Source organism: Lissotriton helveticus, chromosome 10 (genome assembly GCF_964261635.1).
Source record: "Lissotriton helveticus chromosome 10, aLisHel1.1, whole genome shotgun sequence".
Classification (NCBI taxonomy): domain Eukaryota; kingdom Metazoa; phylum Chordata; class Amphibia; order Caudata; family Salamandridae; genus Lissotriton; species Lissotriton helveticus.
Genome location: NC_136071.1, coordinates 82,148,077 through 82,171,835, shown reverse-complemented (window position 1 = coordinate 82,171,835; position 23,759 = coordinate 82,148,077). Strand labels below are relative to the sequence as shown.

Sequence of the window (23,759 nt, the reverse complement as noted above, 5' to 3'; positions counted from 1 at the left end):
TGTCTTACCCAAAGGTTATTTGCGATATTTGCAAGAGTTTCTCCTCTTTAAAATAAGCACTCTTGGATCTTGCACACGGTTTTAGATTATATTTGTATGATTTTAGTAATCATACCCCATTCCATAACTGGATTTTCAGTTAAATAACTATTGCCTATTTTAACTGAACACCACTGTCTCTAGGTAGATCTTCAGCGCTTGTTTTTTGAGTTCCGATTCTCCTAAATCTCGCCAAGGATAAAAAACTTCCTTTCAAAACAGAGGTCTTGAGGGTGGATTGAGGAGGATGCGAAGGGGGGTTTCGAGTAATTTTTGTGTAATCATAGAGAGCTTTTGGAGGTTGCTAGGGTAGTATTTGGGCCAGTAGGCAGAACCATAGTCTGTTGGGCCAATGGGATATCCGAGGCAAACTACCCCAGCGGTTGAGGCCCAGTAGTCCCTGGTTTTCCTGCATCCCCCAATCCATCCTTCCTCACTCCAGACGGGGTCTGACAACTACATAACACTTAGAAATCCTATTATGCCACATGCTTGTATTCTGCACTGACTATTATGTGTATGTGCTATGGGTGACATTTGGTTAACAAAGCAATAGATTAGGTCGTGTAGCCCTCCTGTGTATCTCTATCAGCTAAGCAGGCAGTTCTGCACACCGCTTTCGCATTCCTGACTGGTACATTTAGGGACCAGAAACTATTGCGCCAGTGACTTCCTTTTAGTCCCCCATGGCAATGCTGGTTCACCAGCCAAGTATAAAAATGTATACATAAAAAGAGCCAGTTCACAGCTATCAGACCTAAGTCCATCTCTTCTTGATCAGTCAACAAGCTCTTTGTGCTGATTGGTGACTTTTTCCCCAAGACACTTCTGAATTTTACATCATGAGGGGCACAGTATCCTTAACTGGATTTGGTGGTGGGCTGCCATTTTCACAAATGTACATATCTATAGTCATAAGTATAGATCAGTGAGACTGTTGTGATGAGACCTTGGATATCTTCGTTGAGCAAAAAGCGTCGACAATTCTAGGAAGGCATTCTACTGCTTGATTAAAAACGTTGGACTCCTACTGCGGTAGGATGAACTTTGGGGAAAAACTAACCTTTCCCTGAAATAATTAGTCGTCCCCATTTCCCAGTCTGCTCCTGTCATGAGCATGGACTTTTTACATGAACTCGAAGACAGGATGTTAATGCTGATAATCATCTTAAGCTGTAATTGTGACAACTACGTATGAAACAATTATTTTTTGTAACATCTTTTTGTACTTCATAAATATACATTTTTTGTGGTGTAGCTTTGACTGCGTGATCTGGTATGTCGGAACTGTTGATCATTATGATTAAATATTTGCTGCATTGTTAGGATTTCAATTTACTTCATAATTTTTCAGTTTATCCCTGAAGACTATTTTTCTTTCTTTGCACGCAGTACTATTGGGAGTCTGTGTTTATCAAGATCATATGGAGTTGGGTGGTTGGGTGGTTGAAGGTTGAAGGTGCTGTGAGGCATGTTGTATCCCACCTAGCCTTACACAGGCTTTTGGGTTTCAAAGTATTTTTTGATAGTATCTGGGTATGACCAGAAGTGTCAAAAGCCTCTAAAAGTGGAGCAGTCTTGTTAACTGCTGTTCTACAGGTAAGTAATATATTTATGATGATATACTGCAGCTACCTCCCAACTTACTCAAACAGTTCATCATGATCACCAGCTCCTGTATTATGCTTATTATACTTCAATACACTCACGCCATGCTCCAAACACAGAAACAAAACACATTTTAAAAAATACTTGCAAAAACTTCATCCCACGCTTGACAGGAAAACAGACTTAGCTGCTTTCCAAAGCACCACCGTGAAAGTGTTCAACTGCCATCTCCCAAGTGACAACCCCCATTTCCAACCACGCATCTGACCACTCCCTCCTATGTGCCTACTAATTATCGACGTGACTCTAATTACCCAACCAGAAACCACCTGTGCTGCACAGAATACAAATCCTATAACCCACTGCTTTCCTCCAGTTAATGTGTTGCTGCATGTGACTAACTATTTACACATTCCTGTTTACAAAATTTCATTTCATGAGATCAATGTTTTACATATTATTCACATGCCAGTAGAAGATATTTACAGCAAAAAACGAATGATCTTAAAAATACTCTGATGGTACTCATTGAACAACATCAACTCCCTCTTGTGAACGTGATGTTCCGCCTTACATGTGACATTACATTTTATTGTCAATTTAATCCTTAATTTACCTGGGTGCAAACAATCGAAGGGGGCAATTATACATTTAATATCCAAAATAAGGGATAGATTGCACTCCTTTTTCAGTTACTCTCCTCAAGAATGTTTTGCTCACGCGTGCATACCTTCCCCCAATGGCACGCTTATGTAAATCCATAAGATATGGCGTGCCATTTCCATTTTCATACCTTAAGTGATCTTTAATCAAACCACAACACGTTCCCCTATCAACCACTGACCTACTGTGTCCAAAGAGCAAGGACAGTATAGTAAACCCTCCACGTACACTATAAACATGATAGGCCCTATCACCATCGTCTAGTTTAGCACAACACAGCCAGTTTGAGTCATGACCCTCCCCCAACTCAATAATCACAAACCTCTCCAGCTAGACATAAGTCTGCTAGAAATAACTCTGATCAGTTTAAGTCTGGCAATGCCACTCTAGTAGCAGTTGTGGGTTACACAGGTGCAAGGTAACCCAACATGTTGCTGTTTTCTCCCTCTATAGTATTGTTCACTGCTAATCTATGTTCGGCCTCTGGGTTACATTGTTGCACCAGGGCTGGTTTCTTCTCTTCAAGCCTTCAGCCAGAAACATATGCAAATGAGTGTTACTGCTGAGCCATAATCTTCCTGTTCCTTCCTTTTAAAGAAATCAGAAATAGGTTTGATTGCGCAGAAGCTTCTGTGTGTTAGTTTGAAAAGTTGTTGCGTGCCACAGAGATTTCACTTTCTTGACCTTGAAGTGTCTCCTATGAATCAATGAATGCGTCCTCTAATCTTAGAGGGCGACCCTCTGGGCGCTGCTTTATGAATCGCGGCTGCGATTAATGTTCTTTCTACATGTGTATCCCAAAAATATGTTTGCGGCGGTTCTTTGTATTTATTCAATGCATAATATATTCTTCAGTATTTGTTGTTAATCACATTCTCCTTTGATTTTCTCAAATTATTAAGTGGTGTTTCCCAATGCATTTCGTGCCACCCTGGGCACTTCGTCAGGGGAATCTCCCAAAAGCATACATAAGCAAATGAGTGTTACTGCTGAGCCATAATCTTCCTGTTCCTTCCTTTTAAAGAACGTAAACCTTACTATTCTTTGTTTTATTTATACGTTTATGGTCCAGAAGTGTCTAGCTCCTCTCACCAAGACTTATGCCTAATTCAAACTCTTTCTAACCACTAGGCATCACAGTTACATCAATCTCCCTGCTTCTTTCCGCAGGACCTCGACAAAAGTGAAACTGTACATTGCTGCAGGATTTTGAGTGGTTACTAGGCCATGCCATGCAGGGCCTGGATAAATGTTGTGACATTGGTACCAGGCCTTTCCGTTTCTGGCTGTGGCAGTATATGTCGGAGTCCATGTTTCAGAACATGATCCCTCTCTATAATCTCCCCAGTTATCAGATGCCCCTATTGCTTCTATTTAAATTGTCATCTTCCATTTGGTACCTGTAGCAGTTTGTTACTAATCCTGTAGCTGTCAAAGATTCATTACCCCCCTATGTGAGACTGAGTTTAGCTCTCATGTGTGTGCAGTCATCAGCCTGAAGCTTGCCTGCAGCACTTTTAATTCTGAACAGTCCATTCGTATTGGTAACCAACAATATTGTAGGTGTCTTCAAATTCTTGCTGCTTCATTCTAGCACAAACCGTAACAATGGGTCCAGTTGTTATAAGCTTGAACTTAACATTTACCAGCAGTGTTAGTTCCAAGATAAGTTCATTTCTGCAGATTTTCACCTTCTCCCCTAGAATCACAGTATATAAATACCACTACCTATTTAGTTTTGCTTTCCCTGTCTTTTTAAACATTTCTTCCTATTTATGGTTTAATTTCTGTGAGGTTTAACAAAGTTTATTGCCATCTATCTTAATTTTCATGGTTTAGTTGAGTTCTCCTACAATTTGAGCTGCCTTCAGGCATGGCAACATTTGTAGGCAGAGGACATGCAGTACAGTCTGGAGATCCATTACAGATGCGAGCTGCAGGTGCAAAGCAACTATTTTCTTTTACGTTGCACCAACAAGAAAACATTATTTTGTACATTTGCTGCGTAAATGGATATACAGACAGTGCCTTTTGTGCTCTGTTGATCTTTTTCTGTCTCCTCAGTAGAAATTCACAAAAAGGAGGCAGCCTATTTACAAAAAAATGGTAAAAAGTGTAGAAAGATGTTTTTAAGAATTTGAAAATGTCTACCGGAGTTAAAACATTAGAAATCAATTTGTTGAAAAATTGTCTTTTATAATAGCTTCCTCTATTTCTTAATCCTGTTGAGAACATGGTGAAGTGGCTCTTTCCTACACAAACTAGAGGAGGGCAGCAACATCAGCACACTTACATTGCCTTAACATAGCCAACTTAATACCACAGCCTGTCTTCCATTGCACTCTCAGTAGCATTGTTTTTTTGCACACCCTAGTCATGTATTGAAATTCTAGCATCCTACACAGGCCCTGTAATTCTTCATGTCCTGTATCTTGTGAATTGTGACGAAAATAGAAAAATCTGTGTTTTCAGTAAAGCACTGTATTTTGATAAGTTTATTCTGTTAGAGCTGCACATTGATACTACAAACTATCAAGCCTTGTGTCAGCTTGTGAACCAATGTATACAGTTAAGATGACCGGCTCTGTGTAATGTATGATTTGAATGTGATATTGATTAAGCACTGCATATGGTTAGGATATTGGGCTCTGTAGAATTTATTACACCCTTGTAAGTTGGTGCATACTAATAGAAATGCAGGCAATGTGAAGGTGCGCATATTGTTTGTATCCCAAGTCCTATGTGGATTGGGACTACTCGTTAAAGCATATGACAAGGGCTGCAGAGTTGCTCTGGGAATGGGTGCGCTGAGCATGCCACAGCCCAGGGATCATGCATGTTTGGGGGCGTTGCATGCGGTCCCCTGGTATTGTTGCAGTCTCAGACCCATGCCTATTGTCTCACTTTACTGCAGGCCCTTGTATGTTACTGTGGTATACCAGGGGAAATGCTCGCATTGCATGCGCATCGGAGTGGCTGTCCCGCTGTCTGGAACAGTGGCCCGGCTGCGAGAAGCGGTGTCTATGGAGACCAAAATCCCCCCGGATCAGGTAAGGGTAATCCCAAACCCAAGTGCGAGTTTTCACCCCAAGCTTTGAGGATGTTCTACATCTAGGTGGACATGTCTTACATAATATATTGAGTGCAACACACACATGGGGCGGTCTAGAATACAATGAGGACAAATCACCTGGGTTCTCCTGTGACACATAGCCACAAGTCTGCACAACACAGACTTTAAGGCAGGGAGCCTGATTCTGTCAAAAATGGAAATAAGCACAGGTTGCTTGCCTTTCAGAATGTAAATGTTGTGGAATGGCCGCATCTTTGACCTCCTGTGATTAAACTCACAATACCAACACATTCATACTCTGATTGCAGGTGAGTGGCATTTGACAACGACAACACTTTTACTAAACACAAAACATACTTTAGTGTTTGGCAATAACACTAGAAATCCTCAATAACCACTTGTAATTTCATATTGACTTGGAAAAAGCCCCAGTTGGTTGCTCTGCCCTCGTGTAGTAGTTACAACCCAAAACATCATTGTGTGGTGGAAGTTATGTTGTCAGAATATGCAACATGCAACATTCCACACCATGCCAGGAATAGCCTTGGTGCAACTCAGTATCATATCATGTGAACTCAGTTTTGTACTGTGGAAATTGTTGATATAGTGTAGAATGTGATGAAATCTCCATATGAGACGATAGCCATTCTGTATGTTACCATTACCTCACAGTCTTTACTTTGAGAGATGTTACATCCCAGCTAATTATTTACACCGCAAGTATGTTTTTAATTGTTTTGCGTTGTGGGCCTGGACTTCGCAATTAAGTTTATTATATATGGATTGTATATGTGTATATATGTTTTAAAAATATATATATATTTGCACAAGGTCATATGTATCTATATACACACACTTCAGTGTATCTATACACCCATTCAAAAACACACGTTTGAACACATTTGTATTCAAATTCAAGAAAATGAATGCATTATATGTAATTAAGTTTAAAATATGAAATAAAATAAATGTATATCTTTTTTATTAATATTTGTTAAAGGGAAAAAAACAATATTCAGTAAGCATTGGTATTTTAAACATCTTTGTTTAGTATGCGGTCATTAGTTAAAAAGTCAATTTAAATTATGGTGTGGGAATGGGATTTTGGGGTTTAGAGATTAATCGTTTTTCGGGGTGGTTTGGCTTTTTAGGGATCATAGTTTTTAGTAATGGTAAGTTCTTATGGTTCAGCGATGGGTTATTATATAGGGATAGTATGGAGTTTTGGGGTTTAGGAATGGAGAGTGTATGAGGCAATTATGGCTGTTATAGAGTGCAGGAATGGGTAATTTGTAGGAGTAGTAGACGTTTTTAGAGTTTAGGGATGGGAAGTGTATAAGGGCATTTGAGTGTAGGAATGGGTGATCTAAAAATGTATTTATAATAATTTAAATAATAAATTACATTAAATTAATGTAGTTTAACATGTTTTTAGCATTAAAATTTGTTAGACTATGTAACCCTAATTATAAACACTTATTGTAGATATATATTGTAATTGCATTTATATAGCACTTACTACCCCTGACGAGGTGTTAAAGCGCTTTTCAGCGAGTAGCACACTACTCCAAAACCCTTGAATGATTAGTGGTGAATAGTATAGTGAAAATAGGAAAGTAATTTGAGCGGTTGATATGTTAGTCAGTTATTTGGATTGAGAAGGATAGTGGAGTGATAGAGAAGGTAGAAAGGTTTGCATTTATATAGCGCTTGCAACCCCTAATGGGGTGTTTGAGTGCTTTTTTTGGCGAGTATCACACTACTCTGGAACCCATACAGTGTTAGTGATGAATTAGTATAGAGAAATATAAAAGTAATTTGAGTGGTGGATATGTTATTTAGTAATTCGAATTGAGAAAGTTAGTGAAGGGGTAGAAGAGGTAAAAAGGTTTGCATTTATACAGCGCTTGCTACCCTTGATGGGGTGTTGAAGCGCTTTTTTGGCGAGTAGCATGCAACTTCAGACCCCATAAAGGATTAGAGGTGAATTAGTATTTTATACATGTTGAAAAACAAATATATTTTTAAATGTATGTATAAATTTACAAATAAATGCATATATTTATAGATTAAGTAGTTTTGTATGTGTTGTAAAGGGTTAATAATATTACTTGGCATGCGAGGTAAAGGCAGTTTGATGTAAAACCCAGATGTAAAGGCCCTTTTGATGCAAATAGGTGATATAAAGTCACTCCCGATGTAATGACCATGATGTAATGATTTCAGATGTACCAACTTGTGAAGTAACTACTAACATTCGGTCATTCTTGTTGCTTTCGTTAGTTATTAGACAGGGACTCTGTAACATGCAATTGGTATCTGTCGATGTGCGGGCCTCGCTGTTCACCTCGCTGCTGTATGAACTCTGTGTTGTGTAAGGTTTTACTTGTGTTTTTTGCGCTTTTACAAATATATGGGAATTCAATTTACTGTAATGTTATTTGAATTTGCTGCCCAGCATATCGAGACTCCTTGACAATGTGAAGCTGGTGCTCATCTTGTGCAAAACTGCAATGCAGGTTTAAAATGGACTGACAGGGTCTCCCCCAGGAATATTCATTGGTAATGTAGCACATCATTGTGAAAATAACTCCATGAAAAACAAAGACTTATGTTTTCTACCCTAGCTGGTAGGCAATCCTCCAAAAAGATCACCTTGCTTGCCCACCACATATATAAACATACTGCTGTTTTACGACAATGTAGATGAAGGGTTTTGTTGGCACAAGAAGATCCTTGTGGAAAACGTTCTTATTGCTCTTTCCTTGCTTCAACATATGGTTGATGCTGATTCTGTATTGTTTCAAGCTTTGCAAGTCATTCATGAGTTTATCTGGTAGCCTCTGTCTTTTGCTTTCACCTTTTAATATGAGAGGGGCATATTTTGCTCATAATAGCTGACTGGCTGCAACTCTTGATATAGCAAGTTCCCATTTAGTCTTCAACCTTATGTTGTAATTCTAGTACACTAGATGAGCTGCGTTCTCTTTCTTTGCTTTCCGGTCATACAGGGAAGTGACTGTCCTAAACATTTTGAGACTACACAGTGCTTAATAGATGATATGCTGTCTCTTTCTTTGTCTTTCTGGTCATAAAGGGAAGTGATTGTCCTAACCTTTTTGAGACTACACAGTGCTTAATTTATGTAATGTGTTCAGGGCCCAAAATATTTCTTGGCCGGGATTTTTGTAGCGCCACTGTGGGAGCTGCCTACTTTGATTAACCCCCTCCCCTCCCCCCCTCCCCCAATAGGTGCTGCTACTCCAACTGGAGTAGAATGTTGCACAATCTTCATGAACCCCTTCAGGAAACCATAAAAATAGCTTGCCACTATGCATGTTTTTGTTCTAATTAACCCTTTACTGTTAGCACGGATCACTGGCCAGTGTTAAGGCAACCAACGGCAAAGCATGCAGCAACCAACTAACGAGGCACGTCAAATGAGGTCTTTGTACAGAAATTCATTATAAGTGTATTGTAAAAGGCCTGTCTTATATCTTGTGATGGAGTAGGAGGAACCCATTCCATGTTGCTTTTGAGTCTCTGTGAGAGTGACAGACCACCAGGAGTATGCTTTATGACATCATGTGGAAGAAGTATATCGCGCAGCACTGGTGGTCACACAGCTGCTAGTGCATGTCCATCCTATGAATAACCAGTCCATACCATAGCGAGTTTGGACGAAGCGCCACTGGTTACTCTGTGCAGCAGTGAGTATGAGATGGGTTGCTGTCCAAAGCGGGCATAGACCACCCTATCAGTGTTCAGTGATGGAACCTGGCAAGAGCTCAGAGGCTTCTTGTAGTGCATGTGCTTCCTGCAGCTAGGGAAGTGGATGGAACTGTGAGATGGCAGATTTAGTTTCAGAAACAAGAATTGCCAACATTAAGCTTCCAGATTCTACCGACTAAGGCTGAAGGGTAAAGCCCTTTTGATAGACTGGTAAAATACATTTTCTTTACGCATTTCTTCCAGTCCGCCTCATACCAAGTTCTGTCAGCCCAAGACCAGAATGATATCGATAAAATCAAAATGGCCTCTCCAGTGGAGGTTCACAGATCTCATCTATCCAAGCATCCACTCAAGAAACCGCTGGTTTCTGCACCCCAACCTTCTGTCGATGAACTTAGCGGCCTAGCTCTGGAATTTCTGCAATATAGTCACCTAAAGTTACCACAAAATTGCAGGCATGCTGTACTAGAAGCCAAATCGCCTTCCACTAGAAAATCATATGCATTTAAATGGGAAAGACTTTGCATTTTGTGCATTCAAAACAGCTTTGATCAATCCACATGGCGGGAACATATAGTAATCCTTTACCTACTTTCTCTAGCAAGATCTGTCATACAGTTTTCATATATTAAAGTACACCTCTCATATAAAACTGACTATAGGAAATCTCATTCACAAACCACCTTCTTTAGAATGAAAGATTTCTTAGAAGGTATTAAGAACGTTTTCCTACTATTAAGTCTCCCTCTCCTTTTTGGGTACTAAACATTGTACTATTTAAATTAATGTGACCACCCCTTTGAACCAATTCACAAAACCTCTTTACATGGAAGGCAACGTTATTTAGTTGCTATTACCTCTGCGTGCAGATTTAGTGAAATTTGGGCTTCATGGGCTACTGAACCATTTAAAGTATTCCATAGTAATATAGTAGTAATGAGAACCGGTAATTTTCCTTAAATGGTTTCAGATTTTCACATTACCTACATTCTTTCCTAATCCATCAACTACAGTACAGCGATCTTTTGATTCTGCAGATGTTAAGAGTTTTGAAATGCTATCTCAACAAAATGAAACTTATTTATGGGGCGAGTTTGCTATTTTATTCAGTGCTAATGACTATTGATGAGGATCACCTGGAAGGGAAGGAAAAGTTGCTTAACTGTAATTGTAGTTCTCTCCCACGAGAATCCCCATCATAGTCGTAAGCAACACTTCCACATTCCCCGGGTTAGAAATATTATAGCTTCCATCCATCTTTACCCAGGATAGTCTATTTCTTTCCATAAAAATGACCTGACCTAACCTGTGGGGCATGATGGGGAACTAGGTAAACTGTGAGTCCCTTGAAGGCACACTGCCAGTTTTCCATTCCTATGCTTTATATTTCAGCCTAATGGCTAACAATGTCCCACATTCATATCCTTTTTAAAAAGGTTTGTGAAAGATTCTTTTCTAATGGGGACTCATTTTATATGATGGATTTCGTTTTAAAATGAAAATTAAATGAATCAGTTTTCAGCCTTTTTAGGATGCAAACATATAAGTAGTGTACTACGGTCCAAAGATATACTTTTACATGTTTTTTAAAGTGTTATGTGATTATGCGCTTGCCCGAGACTATTCAATGTTTAAGGTTATGATCCTGGGAGATAATTATTATTACAGTTGGGCAACTATTCCTTCCGTCAGAAGTTTGATTTCAGAACCCCTCAAATTACATCTGCCATTCAGTAGCTATCTGATAACTAATTCTTAGACTTGTGTATTTGGCTATCTAAGACATCAAGAGTAGAGAGATTACAACTTTAAGAGTGGGTGTCCCTTTGTTTGCCTCTGATCTCTTGGAATATCTTATTCAGTTACAAGTTAAAATGTTTCATAAATGCAGTGGTCCTTTTTCAAGGAATTGGAAAATGTATTGGATTAATAATGGGTCAGTTGACCTCTGCATATTCATTGACTAATTCCTTTTCGGAGAAGCAACTTTTTTTCTAACGGAAGTTATTTTGAAGCACTGTTCTCAAGCGGACGTGCTGTGTCTATGTGAATTGAAGATTAATTCTATTTAGAAACGCAACTTGAAAACTCTACTGAGATTGATTTGATGGAAGGCTCTGGTGATAGAAAACAGGATGTCTGTGAACTCCTCCGAATTAAGATTGGACTGGTGTTCTGCGCAGGGAAAGATTTTATTTGGAGGAAAGGTGAGGAGCTCAAATGTCTTAATTTGTGTCCCTTGTCAAAGCTCGCAGTCAAGCTACAAAAAAAAATACGATAAACTTTATATGAGTAATGACAATTACTGGTAAGTAATTCAGTATCACTAAATATGAATGCTGTGTGGCGAGCGTTCAAGTGACCGTGCAAGGCCTGATGTAGTACGAATTGTGTGCCTCTCTTAAATGTAAATTATTTGCTCCTTTAGCAGCTTTTAAAGTTTAGTTAAACGCTTCATTGCTCAGAAATGGGCACCTGGGTTTGTAGTCTCCATGTCTTAGTCATGCGTTGTCTCACAATGTAGCTCCATAAAATGTAATTTAATTCTGGTCAGTGAAATAAGTTTTTACACATCGTTTTCAAAACATGTATGCTGTCTGTTCATTTTTACAGCATTGGATATTGACATATTTACCCATGGTACCTAAGTGCATGAATCAGGTGGCGCTAAGCTTTATCAAAGGAACAATATGCTTATCTGATAGCTGTAAAATTTGTAGAAGCTTCCTCTGGTGGAGCATTGTAATGTGTTATTTGTGTATATTGAGTGAAGCCCTTGTTTCTGCCTGTTCTGAGTGTCATGATGAGACACCAGCCAGTATAAAAGTACTTCTGTCTCTAGAGATTCATGCATTGCATAAAGAAGGCAGGCTACCACACAATACCTACAATTGGCAGCTTTATATTTAGTGATTCTATCCAAGGTGCTAAGCAAGAAAAAAGGTATGGGTAACCTGTGGGGTTTAACAGTTGTACACAGTGCCCTGTATTTCCTGATTGCAATAGTCTTACATATGCTGCTGTGTTGCAAACACACATGAAAGCTGTGCTGTTTTTTCTGTTTTCTGTTTCAGATAGTGTTAACTGAGATGTATTTCGATGGGTTTCATCGCTCCTTCTCAGATACAGATGATTTGGACACAATCCACGAAAGTGACACCATCTTTGCCTTTGAAACACTTGAAATCTTTCGATCCGAAGGAGTTCCGACGCCTCGAGGTACAGTGACTTTGCAGCCCTTCTGTAAAGTAGCATTTCTTGTTAAGTGACTGTGTAGAAACACTACACCAGGAGAATTTGTGGTGAGCCCAGTGTTCTACTTTGTGTTTTGGCACTACAGGCTGGTGTTATGGTGTGCATAAGGATTGTATAGCTCAGACCTAGTAACTAGAAAGGCTCCCACTCCCTCTTCACTGAATAATGGGTTGACAACATTGTCTTTGGTGTATTACTTTGGCAAGTACTGCATCTTGTGAGAGAGATTCTGACATATTTGGCTCCTCTCTGGGAATTATTTACTCCTGTTCCTACTGAAGATTATGTGTACTATGACTATTTTGAACTTGCCCTCAATGGTTATTTTTCCTTTGTGGTCTATTATTATATGTTACATTATTCTTCTATAATGCTTTTACATTGCTTAGGAACCCAAGTCAGAAAGAGATTGGAGTTATAGGTTGATCCCTCATAGGGCCAATACTGCGATGTGCTCCAGGTTAGTAATGTCTTAGGTTGAGTAGTAGAGTTTCAGATGAGGAATTTATCTGAATAGCAAGGTGAGGCAGGATAATTTATAAGCTTGAGTTTGTAACAAAGGTTGTCAGTGCAAAGTAGAGGGAGCATGCCCTTGGACAGATTTTCATAGAGGACATAATGTTGAAGGATGTTTGAATGAGTACAACGGAGGATACAGACATTCACACGTTGCAGCAGTGTGGCCCTCCGGGTCATTGACTAGGACTCAGGAAGAGTGAAAGGTGAAGTTGAGTAGATCTTGTTTCTGATTATGGGAATATATTGAACGAATGGTAACTGTACTAATTGACAGTTGAGGTCAGATGGGGCATCTCATTGCTGTCAAATTGCACTGTGATGTTGTGGACTGTGAAAAAGGATGCAATGTATTTCGGATGCTTTGAAATGAGGGAATTAATCATCTTATATAAGCTAGCGCCTGGCCACAATGTAGTGAATACCTCATAAGCCGTCACTCTTCTACCAGTTGAGAGACAGTTGGTGAGGAAGTGATAAGAGATACAATTGGAAAAGAAAAGAAGCATTGGCTAAGTGGAGAATAGGGATTTTCTTTTAATAGAAACATTTTATTATATGTCTCAATAACAATAAAAATAGAGTACACAATGTGCAGGTCCTCAAGGGGAACCTTCCAAAGTGGTGCAGGAAAATTCGTAATTGGTCTCCCCCACCACCCCATAGTACGACCCCCCCCCCCCCCCCCCCCAATACCCATGAGTGTTTCTTTGCCCACCGACCTGCTACATAAATTGGATCTTCCCATTTAGCATATTGGTCCATGCCTGCTCTCCAGTCTCTCATTTGGGGGAGGCATCAAGCCACTTCCAGTTTTTGGCCATGTCCCTCTTCGCCATTAGGGCTCCCACTCCCACCAGGATAGAGAATATTTAGCTGGGGATGTAGCAAGGGAGAAAAATAGAATCCGTTTGGGGGATATGTGGTTGGTATCTCATAGAGCGGGAATATAGGTGTGCCTGGATTAACGTGATGTCATGTGGAAGGATGTCAGAAGAGGCGATCCAACAGGGGAGCATTTTTGTCAGTTGAGAAGGAAAAATATCAGTGGTTACAGTGTTGAAGTCAAGGTGTAGATTGGTTTGTGTGGAGTGGTTTGTGTGGAGTGTTTGTCAGTTATATTTTAAAACCTAAGGTACTCTGAACTCTGTGTTTGGTTTGACCAGAATTTGGTGGCAGTGGAGTTGATGCCTGCAGGAAGCTTGCTCTGTATATGCCACTAGGTGGTTATACCGTGCATAGATTTCAGGGTTTCCCCAGAAGAGTACAGGGCTCAATGTAAAACCCAAAGTGCTCTTTTAGTCGTAAAGTGGGAAAGCAGCCTTAGGGCTAACACAGAGGAGTGGAAGACATTTACTGCACAGCATCGACCAATAATTGGGCACACGTCTCAAAAAGGAGACCCACACAATTTTAGACAAATATACTTTCCTTTTATTTTAGGACTAAGATCTCCGCAATAAGGTAAGCGAGTTTTTTAATAAAAAAGACTTTTGACTTTCAAAAGTAGACACTTGTATAACTATTTCTGAACAGTTTAATGTTATCCTATGGCGAAAACAATATTGCGGTTAATAAGTATCACACTTTACTGTTCCAGTCTATGGGACCAATCGTCAGTAAGGGGCAAGGGTGACGTGAGTACCAAAACACCACCACCGGTGGCATGGGGGGGATGCAAGGTGCAGAGGTCAAAATCGGAGTTTGGCCCAATGCATTACAATGGAGACTGGAGGTACACAAAGCCACACTGCTTGCAGGTAAGTAGATTGGTTGCAGGAGCCAAGCTTTGGGGTCCGAGCAAGCACAGGGGGAACCCACAAAGCAGCACAAAACATACACCACCAGCGGCTCAGGGGCTGCCGAGTGAAGGGTGCAATTTCATCGTTGGGCGCCCAATGCTCTTCAATGGAGATTCTTTTGTTGGCAAACAGGCTGTAGGTGTTACACCAGAGGTTGCAGAAGGGAGACAAACGGCAACAGAGGTAAATAGAGATGTAGGGGCATCGTCTGTTCAGCTCACCAAGGCTCAGGAGAATTGGGTGCAGGGGTGCTTTTCAACGTCTGAGTCTTCTTACCGGAGCCGGTCACGGTCAGGGGAACCTCTGAATTCACATTGCAGGCATTGTCGTGGTCAGGACGGCTGAGGGAGACCTCACTGCACAGTTGAGCCACTCTGACTCGGGCCATGGGTGTTGGATGCAGAGTGGGCAGGAGATGCAGATCCACCTGGACCCGGGGTTCTGGGAGTAGATTTATTTTGGACAGGGCCGCTGCCCTCTGGAGATTAGTCTTTTTCGACAGGCTCTAAGGTGAGGGAGAATCCAGACCATCGTGCTTAGAAGACAAGGTAGGATGGGATTAATACTTTAGATGTGAAGGGAGGTGCGAATTGTAAGAACTTGAGGTTTTTATTGGAATAGAGAGCAGGAGCAAGTGGACAGTGATGAGGTAAATGTGATAATCTGGTGGTAATTCAGGGAAAAGACAAGGCAAAGGAGATTAGCAGAAGACTGCTGAAGGGAAGGCTGTAGAAGGGCTGGTTGGATTTACCAATACTTTTTGTTTAGTGTTGCCTGGCGTAACCCTGTATGACCATATGCAGTCCCAACTCAATACCACTGACTCCTTCTCCCACCCTCTCAGCTCCACCATTGAGTAAGGCCTTCGCCAAGCCCCTGCACACTCGAGTGTTTGTGTTCGAGGCCCTCCTCAACCCGCAGGTTACACCTGCGCCTCATCCCTGGTGGTCCAGTGGACCTCTGTCTCCTTTCTCGCGCTCCGCTTTTCCTCTCCGCTTTCATTCGTTTTTACCCTCATTTTAGTCTCCCCTTTTCTCTCTCCTTCTATCTCTTACCTCAACTTTTCTTAAACTTTTCTGCCTTATTCCACTCTTTTCCCTTTTCCGCCTGTTTTCACTGCCGCCGCTGCCATCCCCGCGGCTCCCCCCCCCCCCCCCAGCACAACCAGCGCGACCAACCCAATCCAGTTCCCCTCCCAGCTGTCCAGCCCTCCCCGACTCCTACTTAATGGCGACCGCTGTGCGGGCGTGCCAAAGGTAAGCCCGTCTGTGCCCGTCGGCGACGAGCGCCAGGAACCCTGGACCTCTGCATTTCCAAAGCTATGACCCAGCGGCACTCCAGGCCCCAACAACTGCAAGCTAGTATCACCAGCTGACACCCACGGACCCTTCAGCGGTCATTGCTGCTGGCACACCTACAGCACAGCCAGGAATAGAGACCCAGCACAACCCGCCTGCAAGCAAACACCTAAACCGAAGACCCTACAATGCATCCTCCTCAACGTCGGATCACTCCACAAACATGCCACAGAAATCTGGGGCCTCCTCGACAGCACCACCCCAGACCTAGCATTCTTCACAGAAATCTGGACCAACACCACCTCGGGACCATCCCATCGCCATTCCCCAAGAATACAAGATCTCCAGGAAGGACCTCCCCACCCGCCCGGAAGGAGGAATGGCCATCATCCACAAATCCACCCTCCGCCTGAACACACTCCCCGACGAGCCCACAGACCTGATGGAACACCTGCACTTCCGGATACTGGCCAGCCCTACCACCGCCCTCCGAAAACCCTAATCTACCCACCCTCGAGAACCAGCAGACCATCCGCCAACTCCATCACAGACATCATCTCCCTGCATGCCATCGCATCCACCAACTACACCCTGCTGGGAGACCTCAACTTCCACCCCAACACCACATCCCTCCTGGACAACCTCCACAACATTGGACTTCGCCAGATCGTGACCAAACCCACGCACCCCCTCTTCACAACAGGAAACTCCATCACTTTCAACCACACCACCGAACTCCAGTGGACAGACGATTGATTCATCCACATCACCTTCAGAACACACTCCCCGACGAGCCCACAGACCTGATGGAACACCTGCACTTCAGCATACTGGCCAGCCCTACCACCGCCCTCCGAAAACCCTAATCTACCCACCCTCGAGAACCAGCAGACCATCCGCCAACTCCATCACAGACATCATCTCCCTGCATGCCATCGCATCCACCAACTACACCCTGCTGGGAGACCTCAACTTCCACCCCAACACCACATCCCTCCTGGACAACCTCCACAACATTGGACTTCGCCAGATCGTGACCAAACCCACGCACCCCCTCTTCACAACACTAACAAGAAACTGGCCACATAAAAACAAACGAGGCAGCTGCTGCATTTGAAGATGGATCAGGGCAGGTTTTTGACTTCCAAAATCCTTTCCCTCTAAGCAAAGGTAAAATATAACTGTATCAAAATGCTGTAATGGTCACAGAAAAAGATAAAGTGCATCATGTATTGCGCCGAAAGATATCACATGAGCATGACCCGGGGTCTTTCACATTATGATGCCCCATGGGTACTGCTAAAAGCCCCTGCAAGAGGTTCAGTCTAAAACAAGTGAAAATGAAGCGCTGATGGGGTGATATAATCACACTTCGATATGGTTCCATGGATATGTTGGATTTTAAAAGTGTATGTATCCTAACCATAGATTTTTGAGTTCTTTCTTCTCTACCAGTTCTAGCTCTTATCATAAATTGCTTTTTGATCCAGGGCAGATCTTTTACGTTGATTCTTTCCAGTATCCCATAATAGGGATGGCCACCCCAGTTTCTCTAATGGCAAAACCATAAAGACCATCCTCTTTTGGCCACTGATTATTTGCCAATTGTCAGATGAAGGTTAAGGCACTGATCAAGTGTCCCCTTCCCCTGCCTAAACCCATACTTCAGGCAAGAAAACAATTTTTTTTTGCTTCAGCATATTTTACACTCTGGCCGGAATCACCCTGCCCAGAACCTTAACTGATGAATCAATGAGGGAAATCGGCCTATAGCACCTGGGGTCCGACCTGTCCTTGAACACAGGGATGATTAAAGAGCGTCGGCATGAAGCAAAGGGAACATTTCTCCTAGCAGCATTGAATGCATGTGTTCTAATGTTTGCCCAAACGAGAGGGCCATGTTTGAATAAGTCAGCAGGGACCCTGTCTGGCCCTGGGTCTTGTTCTTAGTCATAGTTGTTATGAAGGGCCCTACCACCACCTCTGTGAAACAAAGGGCAGAATTCTCCCTCTGTAGTCCCGGGGATAAGGTAGGCGCAAACTGTGTTGGTCTACCAAAAAAGCTTTGAGAAATGCCTTCCCACACTCTATGGAGATTATGCAATCTACTACCCTGTTTGCTGCTCCAGAAAAGATGGGGCAGATAATAATTTCCCAAAATGTCTCACTAATGCTAAGAGGGTGGGGTTGTCCTCCGAAGCTCTACCCATGAATCTAGGAATAATAGCCCCTTCCTAGCCCTTTCTTGTAGATACCAGATTAAAATCTACCAGTACCTTATCGAGCATGCTTTCTTCTACAGAATGCTCAAAATTATCGCCCAATTGGAATCTATTTCAAAATCATAGCAGCCCCAGGGGCATAAATGTAAATTGAAATCCCCCCCATTAAAATAACCAGATAAGTTAATTTGTGTTTTTCCTCAAAAACTTGTAAAAAGGATCTTCCAAGTAAATCAGTGTTCTGTAGGGGTTACCCGATCAAGGAGTTAAAGTTTAATAACCGAATGCTCAGCAGGCCATCAAACTTTGAGATTACTATGACCAGCAGTCCACCCATTGCTCTGCTTGTGTCTCATGGTTTTACCAATTGGGAGAAAGAAATGTCATCATCTAGGTAGAAATGCTTGTCTGGGTCCCAGGGTTCTTGCAGACCCTCAGTCTGGTGTTCTGATATAATCTATCCAGGCCTCATTTTCCCTCTTATTGTCCAACCCACTGATGTTCCAGCTACAAATATTTAGGAGGGCTGGTTGCTTATCATGATTCTCCACCCCAGGGGTAACACTACCGGAAATAGGCCTATCCAGGTTCTGCAGGGGGCTCCCAGATGCTGGGTTAAGCCAGTTGATGTCCAACTCCCCCAAAGGCTGAAATCTATTCCTCCACTCCAATGGTAATACAATACCTCTATTGGGAGGATATGTCCTTTCCTTATATTCAGAACCCACATACCTGGGATCCCCTATCCCTTGCAGAAGGTAGAAGAAACCTAGCGGGAGCACCTGAATATGCAAACCTTGCACCTCTCTAGGTCAACTGAAGATTAACACCATACAATCCCCTTCAACTGATTTTTGGCCAGGTCTTAACCAGTCAACTCGTCTGGCCATGATAATATTGTCAAAATCATGGCCATCTGCTCTCCCATCAAACTAGCATTTGCAATGCAACGGGTCTCGCATTTATGCAAGTTTGAGCTATTGGCAATGTAAATGACAATGCGTTTTATTTATGTTTTGGTTTTTGAAACACAAATAAAAGGCATTGTCTCTTACAATGCCAATGGCTTAATCTTGCGTAAATGCGAGACCTTTTGCATTGCAAATGCTTGCTATTTAATCTTCTTGGATAGCAGATGCGTTATCATTACCTCACAACTAAGAGATCTAGAGATATACAGATATTGACAGTTTCCACAATGAGTTACCTGGTCCATTAATTCAACAGCCTTGAAAAAGTCTCAGGCCTGCACACCAGTAGAAGGAAAACACGTGTTGACTGTCCGGAGTATTAAAGATTATGCATCAATTTCAATAAATCCGTGATCTCATTGTGAAATAGAAGATATATTTTTCTTGTATTTATGTTACTTTAGCAATAAATGTGCTATAACTATGTTGAATCTAAGCCGGATGGTGTGCAGAGGAAAAGGTTAATATACAAGAAGGTGTATTAGACCTCTTGGTGGTGAAGAAACATTTGAAGCTGCAGAAGGATTTAGCTGACTCACTGATGTAGAGCTGCTAGATGTCAGCAGATAAAAGTGTGGTAGGAGTCCCCTTGTAATCCATAGGCACACCCATGCGCATGCTCTCTCAAGCACACAAACGCTCATGGTATGTCTGCATGTTAAATTACACCAACGCTTTTATTTTGGCATGTCGATGAACCAACGACCATGCAGCGCTGTACTATCCCAGGTGTACACTATCTGCCGGCACTTGAGCTGTGTCCAGGACGTGGGTATAAACCCTCATCCTGGCTATCCCAGGTGGTCCTCAGGAGCCTATACCTAGTACCCCCTATCAGAGACGTGTACTCATGCACTGTGACGTGATCTCTGTACGGGTGGGTATAAACCCTCGGCTTGGCTCTCCCAGGTGCCTATACCCAGTACCCCACTATCAGACGTGCGCTTGTGCACGGCGACATGATCTCTGTACAGGTGGGTGTAAACCCTCAGCTCGGCTATCCCAAGTGTACACCATTCCCTCACTGAAGGTGAACTGTACTCGAGCTCCGTCTATGTGGAATATCCCGTACCATGGCTGTCCCAGCCTTGCACACCCTCCCGCCCTGGCCTCGGGTGGCCATCCACAGTGCCCCACTCTCCTCCATGTGTACTCACTGCTCCTGTACAACAGCTCTAAGGGGCACCATAGGCTGCGATTGAACAAAACCGAACCCAAGTATACCAGGTTCACAATGTGATATCTGAAAGGTCATTGTGTCCGGAGCTCTGCACACGAGGGTGTAATGGCCAGTGGGAGAGAGCTGTGCCCGGAGCTCTGCACACGGGGTGTAACTTCCACTGGAAGCGAGCTGTGTCGGAAGTCTGCACACAAGATTGTAACCACCAGTGCAAGCGAGCTGTGCCCTGTGCTCCGCACACCGGGGTGTAACATTCTGTGAAGCAAGCGAGCTGTGCCTGGAGCTCTGCACACCTGGGTGTAACATCCCGTGGTGCAAGCGAGCTGTGCCCAGAGCTTTGCCCACAAGGGTGTAACAAGTATGTAACGTTTCATGTAGGTGTGAGGTGCTTGGCGCTCTGTACAGGTGTTTGTAACGTCCAATGGAGGTGAGGGGTGCTCGGACCTCCTGTACATGAAGGTTTACTGTCCCATGTAAGTGAGCATCTCCTAGAGTACTGTACCCAAGGGTGTAACGTCCCATGCAGGTGAGGGGTGCTCAGAGCTCTGTACACAAAGGTGTAGCGTCTTACGTAGGTGAGCATCTCATGGAGTACTGTACCCAAGGGTGTAACGTCCCATGCAGGGGAGGGGTGCTCGGAGCTCTGTACACAAAGGTGTAGCGTCTTATGTAGGTGAGCTGTGCTGAAGCTTTACACACAAGGGTGTAATGTCCTATGTAAGTGAGCGCCACCCAGATCTCTGCACGGGGAGGTATTGTAGCACCCGTGCAGCACATTAGCAATGTTAGAGACGGACACAGTGTATGTGCGTGTGTACGTACGAACATGCACAAACCTTTTTAAGGCGACAGAGTTATGTATGATGCTGTGTCCCTGTGACTCACCTCCACAATGGGTGATGATCCCCCCACCTTTACAACCGAGATATGTATAAGTGATGAACGTATGATTTAATGCTCACTGTCTTTTGTTTTATAAAACGTTTGTAAAAAGGTACATGTAAATATCCAAACTTTCGTATGTTGTACACTTTCACCAAATCAATAATTAATTGGATCAGTGAATGTAAGAAGGCTTGATGCACACCTGTGCCGGGCACGAGAGGCTTGCTTCTATGCATTAATATTAACAGATTTGCTGCACACCCGACCCCGAGAGAGGTTGGAGGGGGAGTCCCTGCCCTTGCCCGCAGCCCCACACCCGCTAATGAGGCAGTTTTCTTTAGTGGGTACAGGGTACACCATCTCCAGGTGCCCGGAGCTGTGTCCTGCTCTCGGCTGCACTGCGGCCGCCATTGCCAAAGCCGAATGAAAAAACAGTGCTTACCGACTATTGAAGGAGACTGTGTAACGCCCAAGTAAAAGATCCAGTCTTGATGGGCGATCACAAAAGGAGATAAGACGGTAACCAGGAGGGACTAAGAAGCTTCATATTGAATCGGAAGCCAGCATTTACCAAAGACAATGCCACCAGCCAATGACAGATATGGGCGGAGAGTGGGCGAGGCTTCCACACCACTTCAACATCATACCCTACTACAGCATGCGTCGCAGAGCGAGCAACGCATGCTTTGCAATGCTAGGCTCGACCTAAAAAGCACCATTGTTTAGCTTTATGAATGAGTTCATGAGTGGATTGGATTTCACCACTTCCAAGGTCGGGGGGGGCAGGAACGCTGTTCGGGAAAGCCACAAAAAGAGTAGATTCAGGTGGAAGATGATGCCTTTGGACAGAAGAATGTGTCTGCCGACGATCTTGATTAGAAGGGCCCTCAACCCTTTGTTTACTATGTTCAGTAGAGAGGGAGAGTGCCACAATTGTCCCCTGAATGACCCTTTTTTTCCTGCAGAAGTCGTGATGTACATAAGGTCTGTAGTTGAGCTTGGGTTTCTCGCAAGATTTGCCCAAAATGCTCCTAGAGTGCGTTTCCTCAAAGTCAGTTTGTAGGCTGCTGGCTGCTGTTCTAGAAAAATGATTGTTTCCTTTTGAGTACTGATCCTGAAATTCCCTTCCAGTCTTCAACCTCAATTCAGGGGGTTTTGTACAGCGCATAGCTATCCAAAGGTTTCCCAGCGCTCGAACAGCACACAATGCCAACTCACTGTAGGAGCTAACTCCAATAGAGCCAGGTTTTCAAGGCCTTGCAAAAGGGGAATTCAAAAGGTACAAGGCGTAGCTCAAGAGGGAGAGTGTTCCATAACTTGGGGCCTAAATAGGAAAAGGAAAACCCCGACAGTGAGATCTTCTTACTTTTGGAACATGTCACAAATGGGCATAGGAGGATCTGAGAAGTCTTCCATGTTATGAGGGAGTGGTCAACAATATTAACAAAGTAGGACTTCTATTCTGGTGTGACTTTTGCAATATGCATAAGGCCTTGAATTAAATACGTTGCTTCACAGAAAGCCAGTGGAGGGAGTGCAGCACCTTTTCTGCAGACTGACACCTAGGAGGGTTCATCAGTAGCCGGGTGGCCACGTTCTGTATAATCTGAAGCCTATTAGTCACAGATTGGGGGGGGAGCCAAAATAAAGAACATTTTTGTAATCAATCCAGCATAATATGAGTGCGTGGACAATTGGTCTTCTTGCTGGGAAGGGGAGAAGATTTAAAACCTTTCTCAAAAGTCTAAGGATCGTAAAGCAGGTGGTGGCAAGTTTTTTCACCTGGTACTCCATGGTAAGATTGGAGTCTAGCCACACTCCAATGCTCTTTATCACACCTTTGGGCCTGGGGAACCCTTCCAAACAAGTGGGTAATGAATTGGAAGTGCCTTGTTAAGGTTATTGCCAAGCATCATAACTCGTTTTATGGGCATGAAGCTTGAACTTACAACTGCCCATCCAAGTGGATACTGTCCGAAGCCAGGGGGCAAAGTTGTGATGGTTAGAGCTTGGCTCCGGTGAAATGGATATCACAAATTTGGTTTCTTCGGCTTATGACCCCAATGGCAACGCAAAAGAGCACACTATTTTGGCCAGAGGAGGCATGTATAAATGAAAGGGTGGGGCTGAGAAACCCCGTGGCACCCACAATTTAAAAAGAGACTATCAGAATACAAGGAGTGATCTAAGATCTGGAAGGTTCTATTTTCCATGAAGGAAGAGAGCCTTTTCAGAACAGGACCAGAAATGCCCACTTTAGAAATTCTGTAGATATGGGTGGGGTGGTCAACTGTGTCAAATGCTACACTTCAGTCCAAAGGAATAAGAGCATAATAAAAAATCACTAAAATATTTTTGCAGAGTGGGCACTACCAGATTTTTGTTAATTTTTTAAGACACTCCTCCAGGTACTCTTGACCTTGAACACTGGGACACTGCCATCCAGTGGCCCGTAGATATGATCTGTTCACCAAAACATGTTGAAATTGGAGTAACTCCTGATTGACAAATGTAA

At 43.0% G+C, this 23,759-nt stretch overlaps 1 protein-coding gene across 1 annotated transcript in view; it reads left to right on the top strand.

Moving 5' to 3' along the window:
* Positions 1-23,759, top strand: part of USP31 (ubiquitin specific peptidase 31) — a 164,175-nt gene that overhangs the window by 53,883 nt on the left and 86,533 nt on the right. The window contains exons 5-6 of the mRNA XM_078664786.1: positions 5,225-5,360; positions 12,190-12,334. Of these exons, the coding sequence (XP_078520912.1) occupies positions 5,225-5,360; positions 12,190-12,334 (281 nt within the window). The remainder of the gene's footprint in view (positions 1-5,224; positions 5,361-12,189; positions 12,335-23,759) is intronic.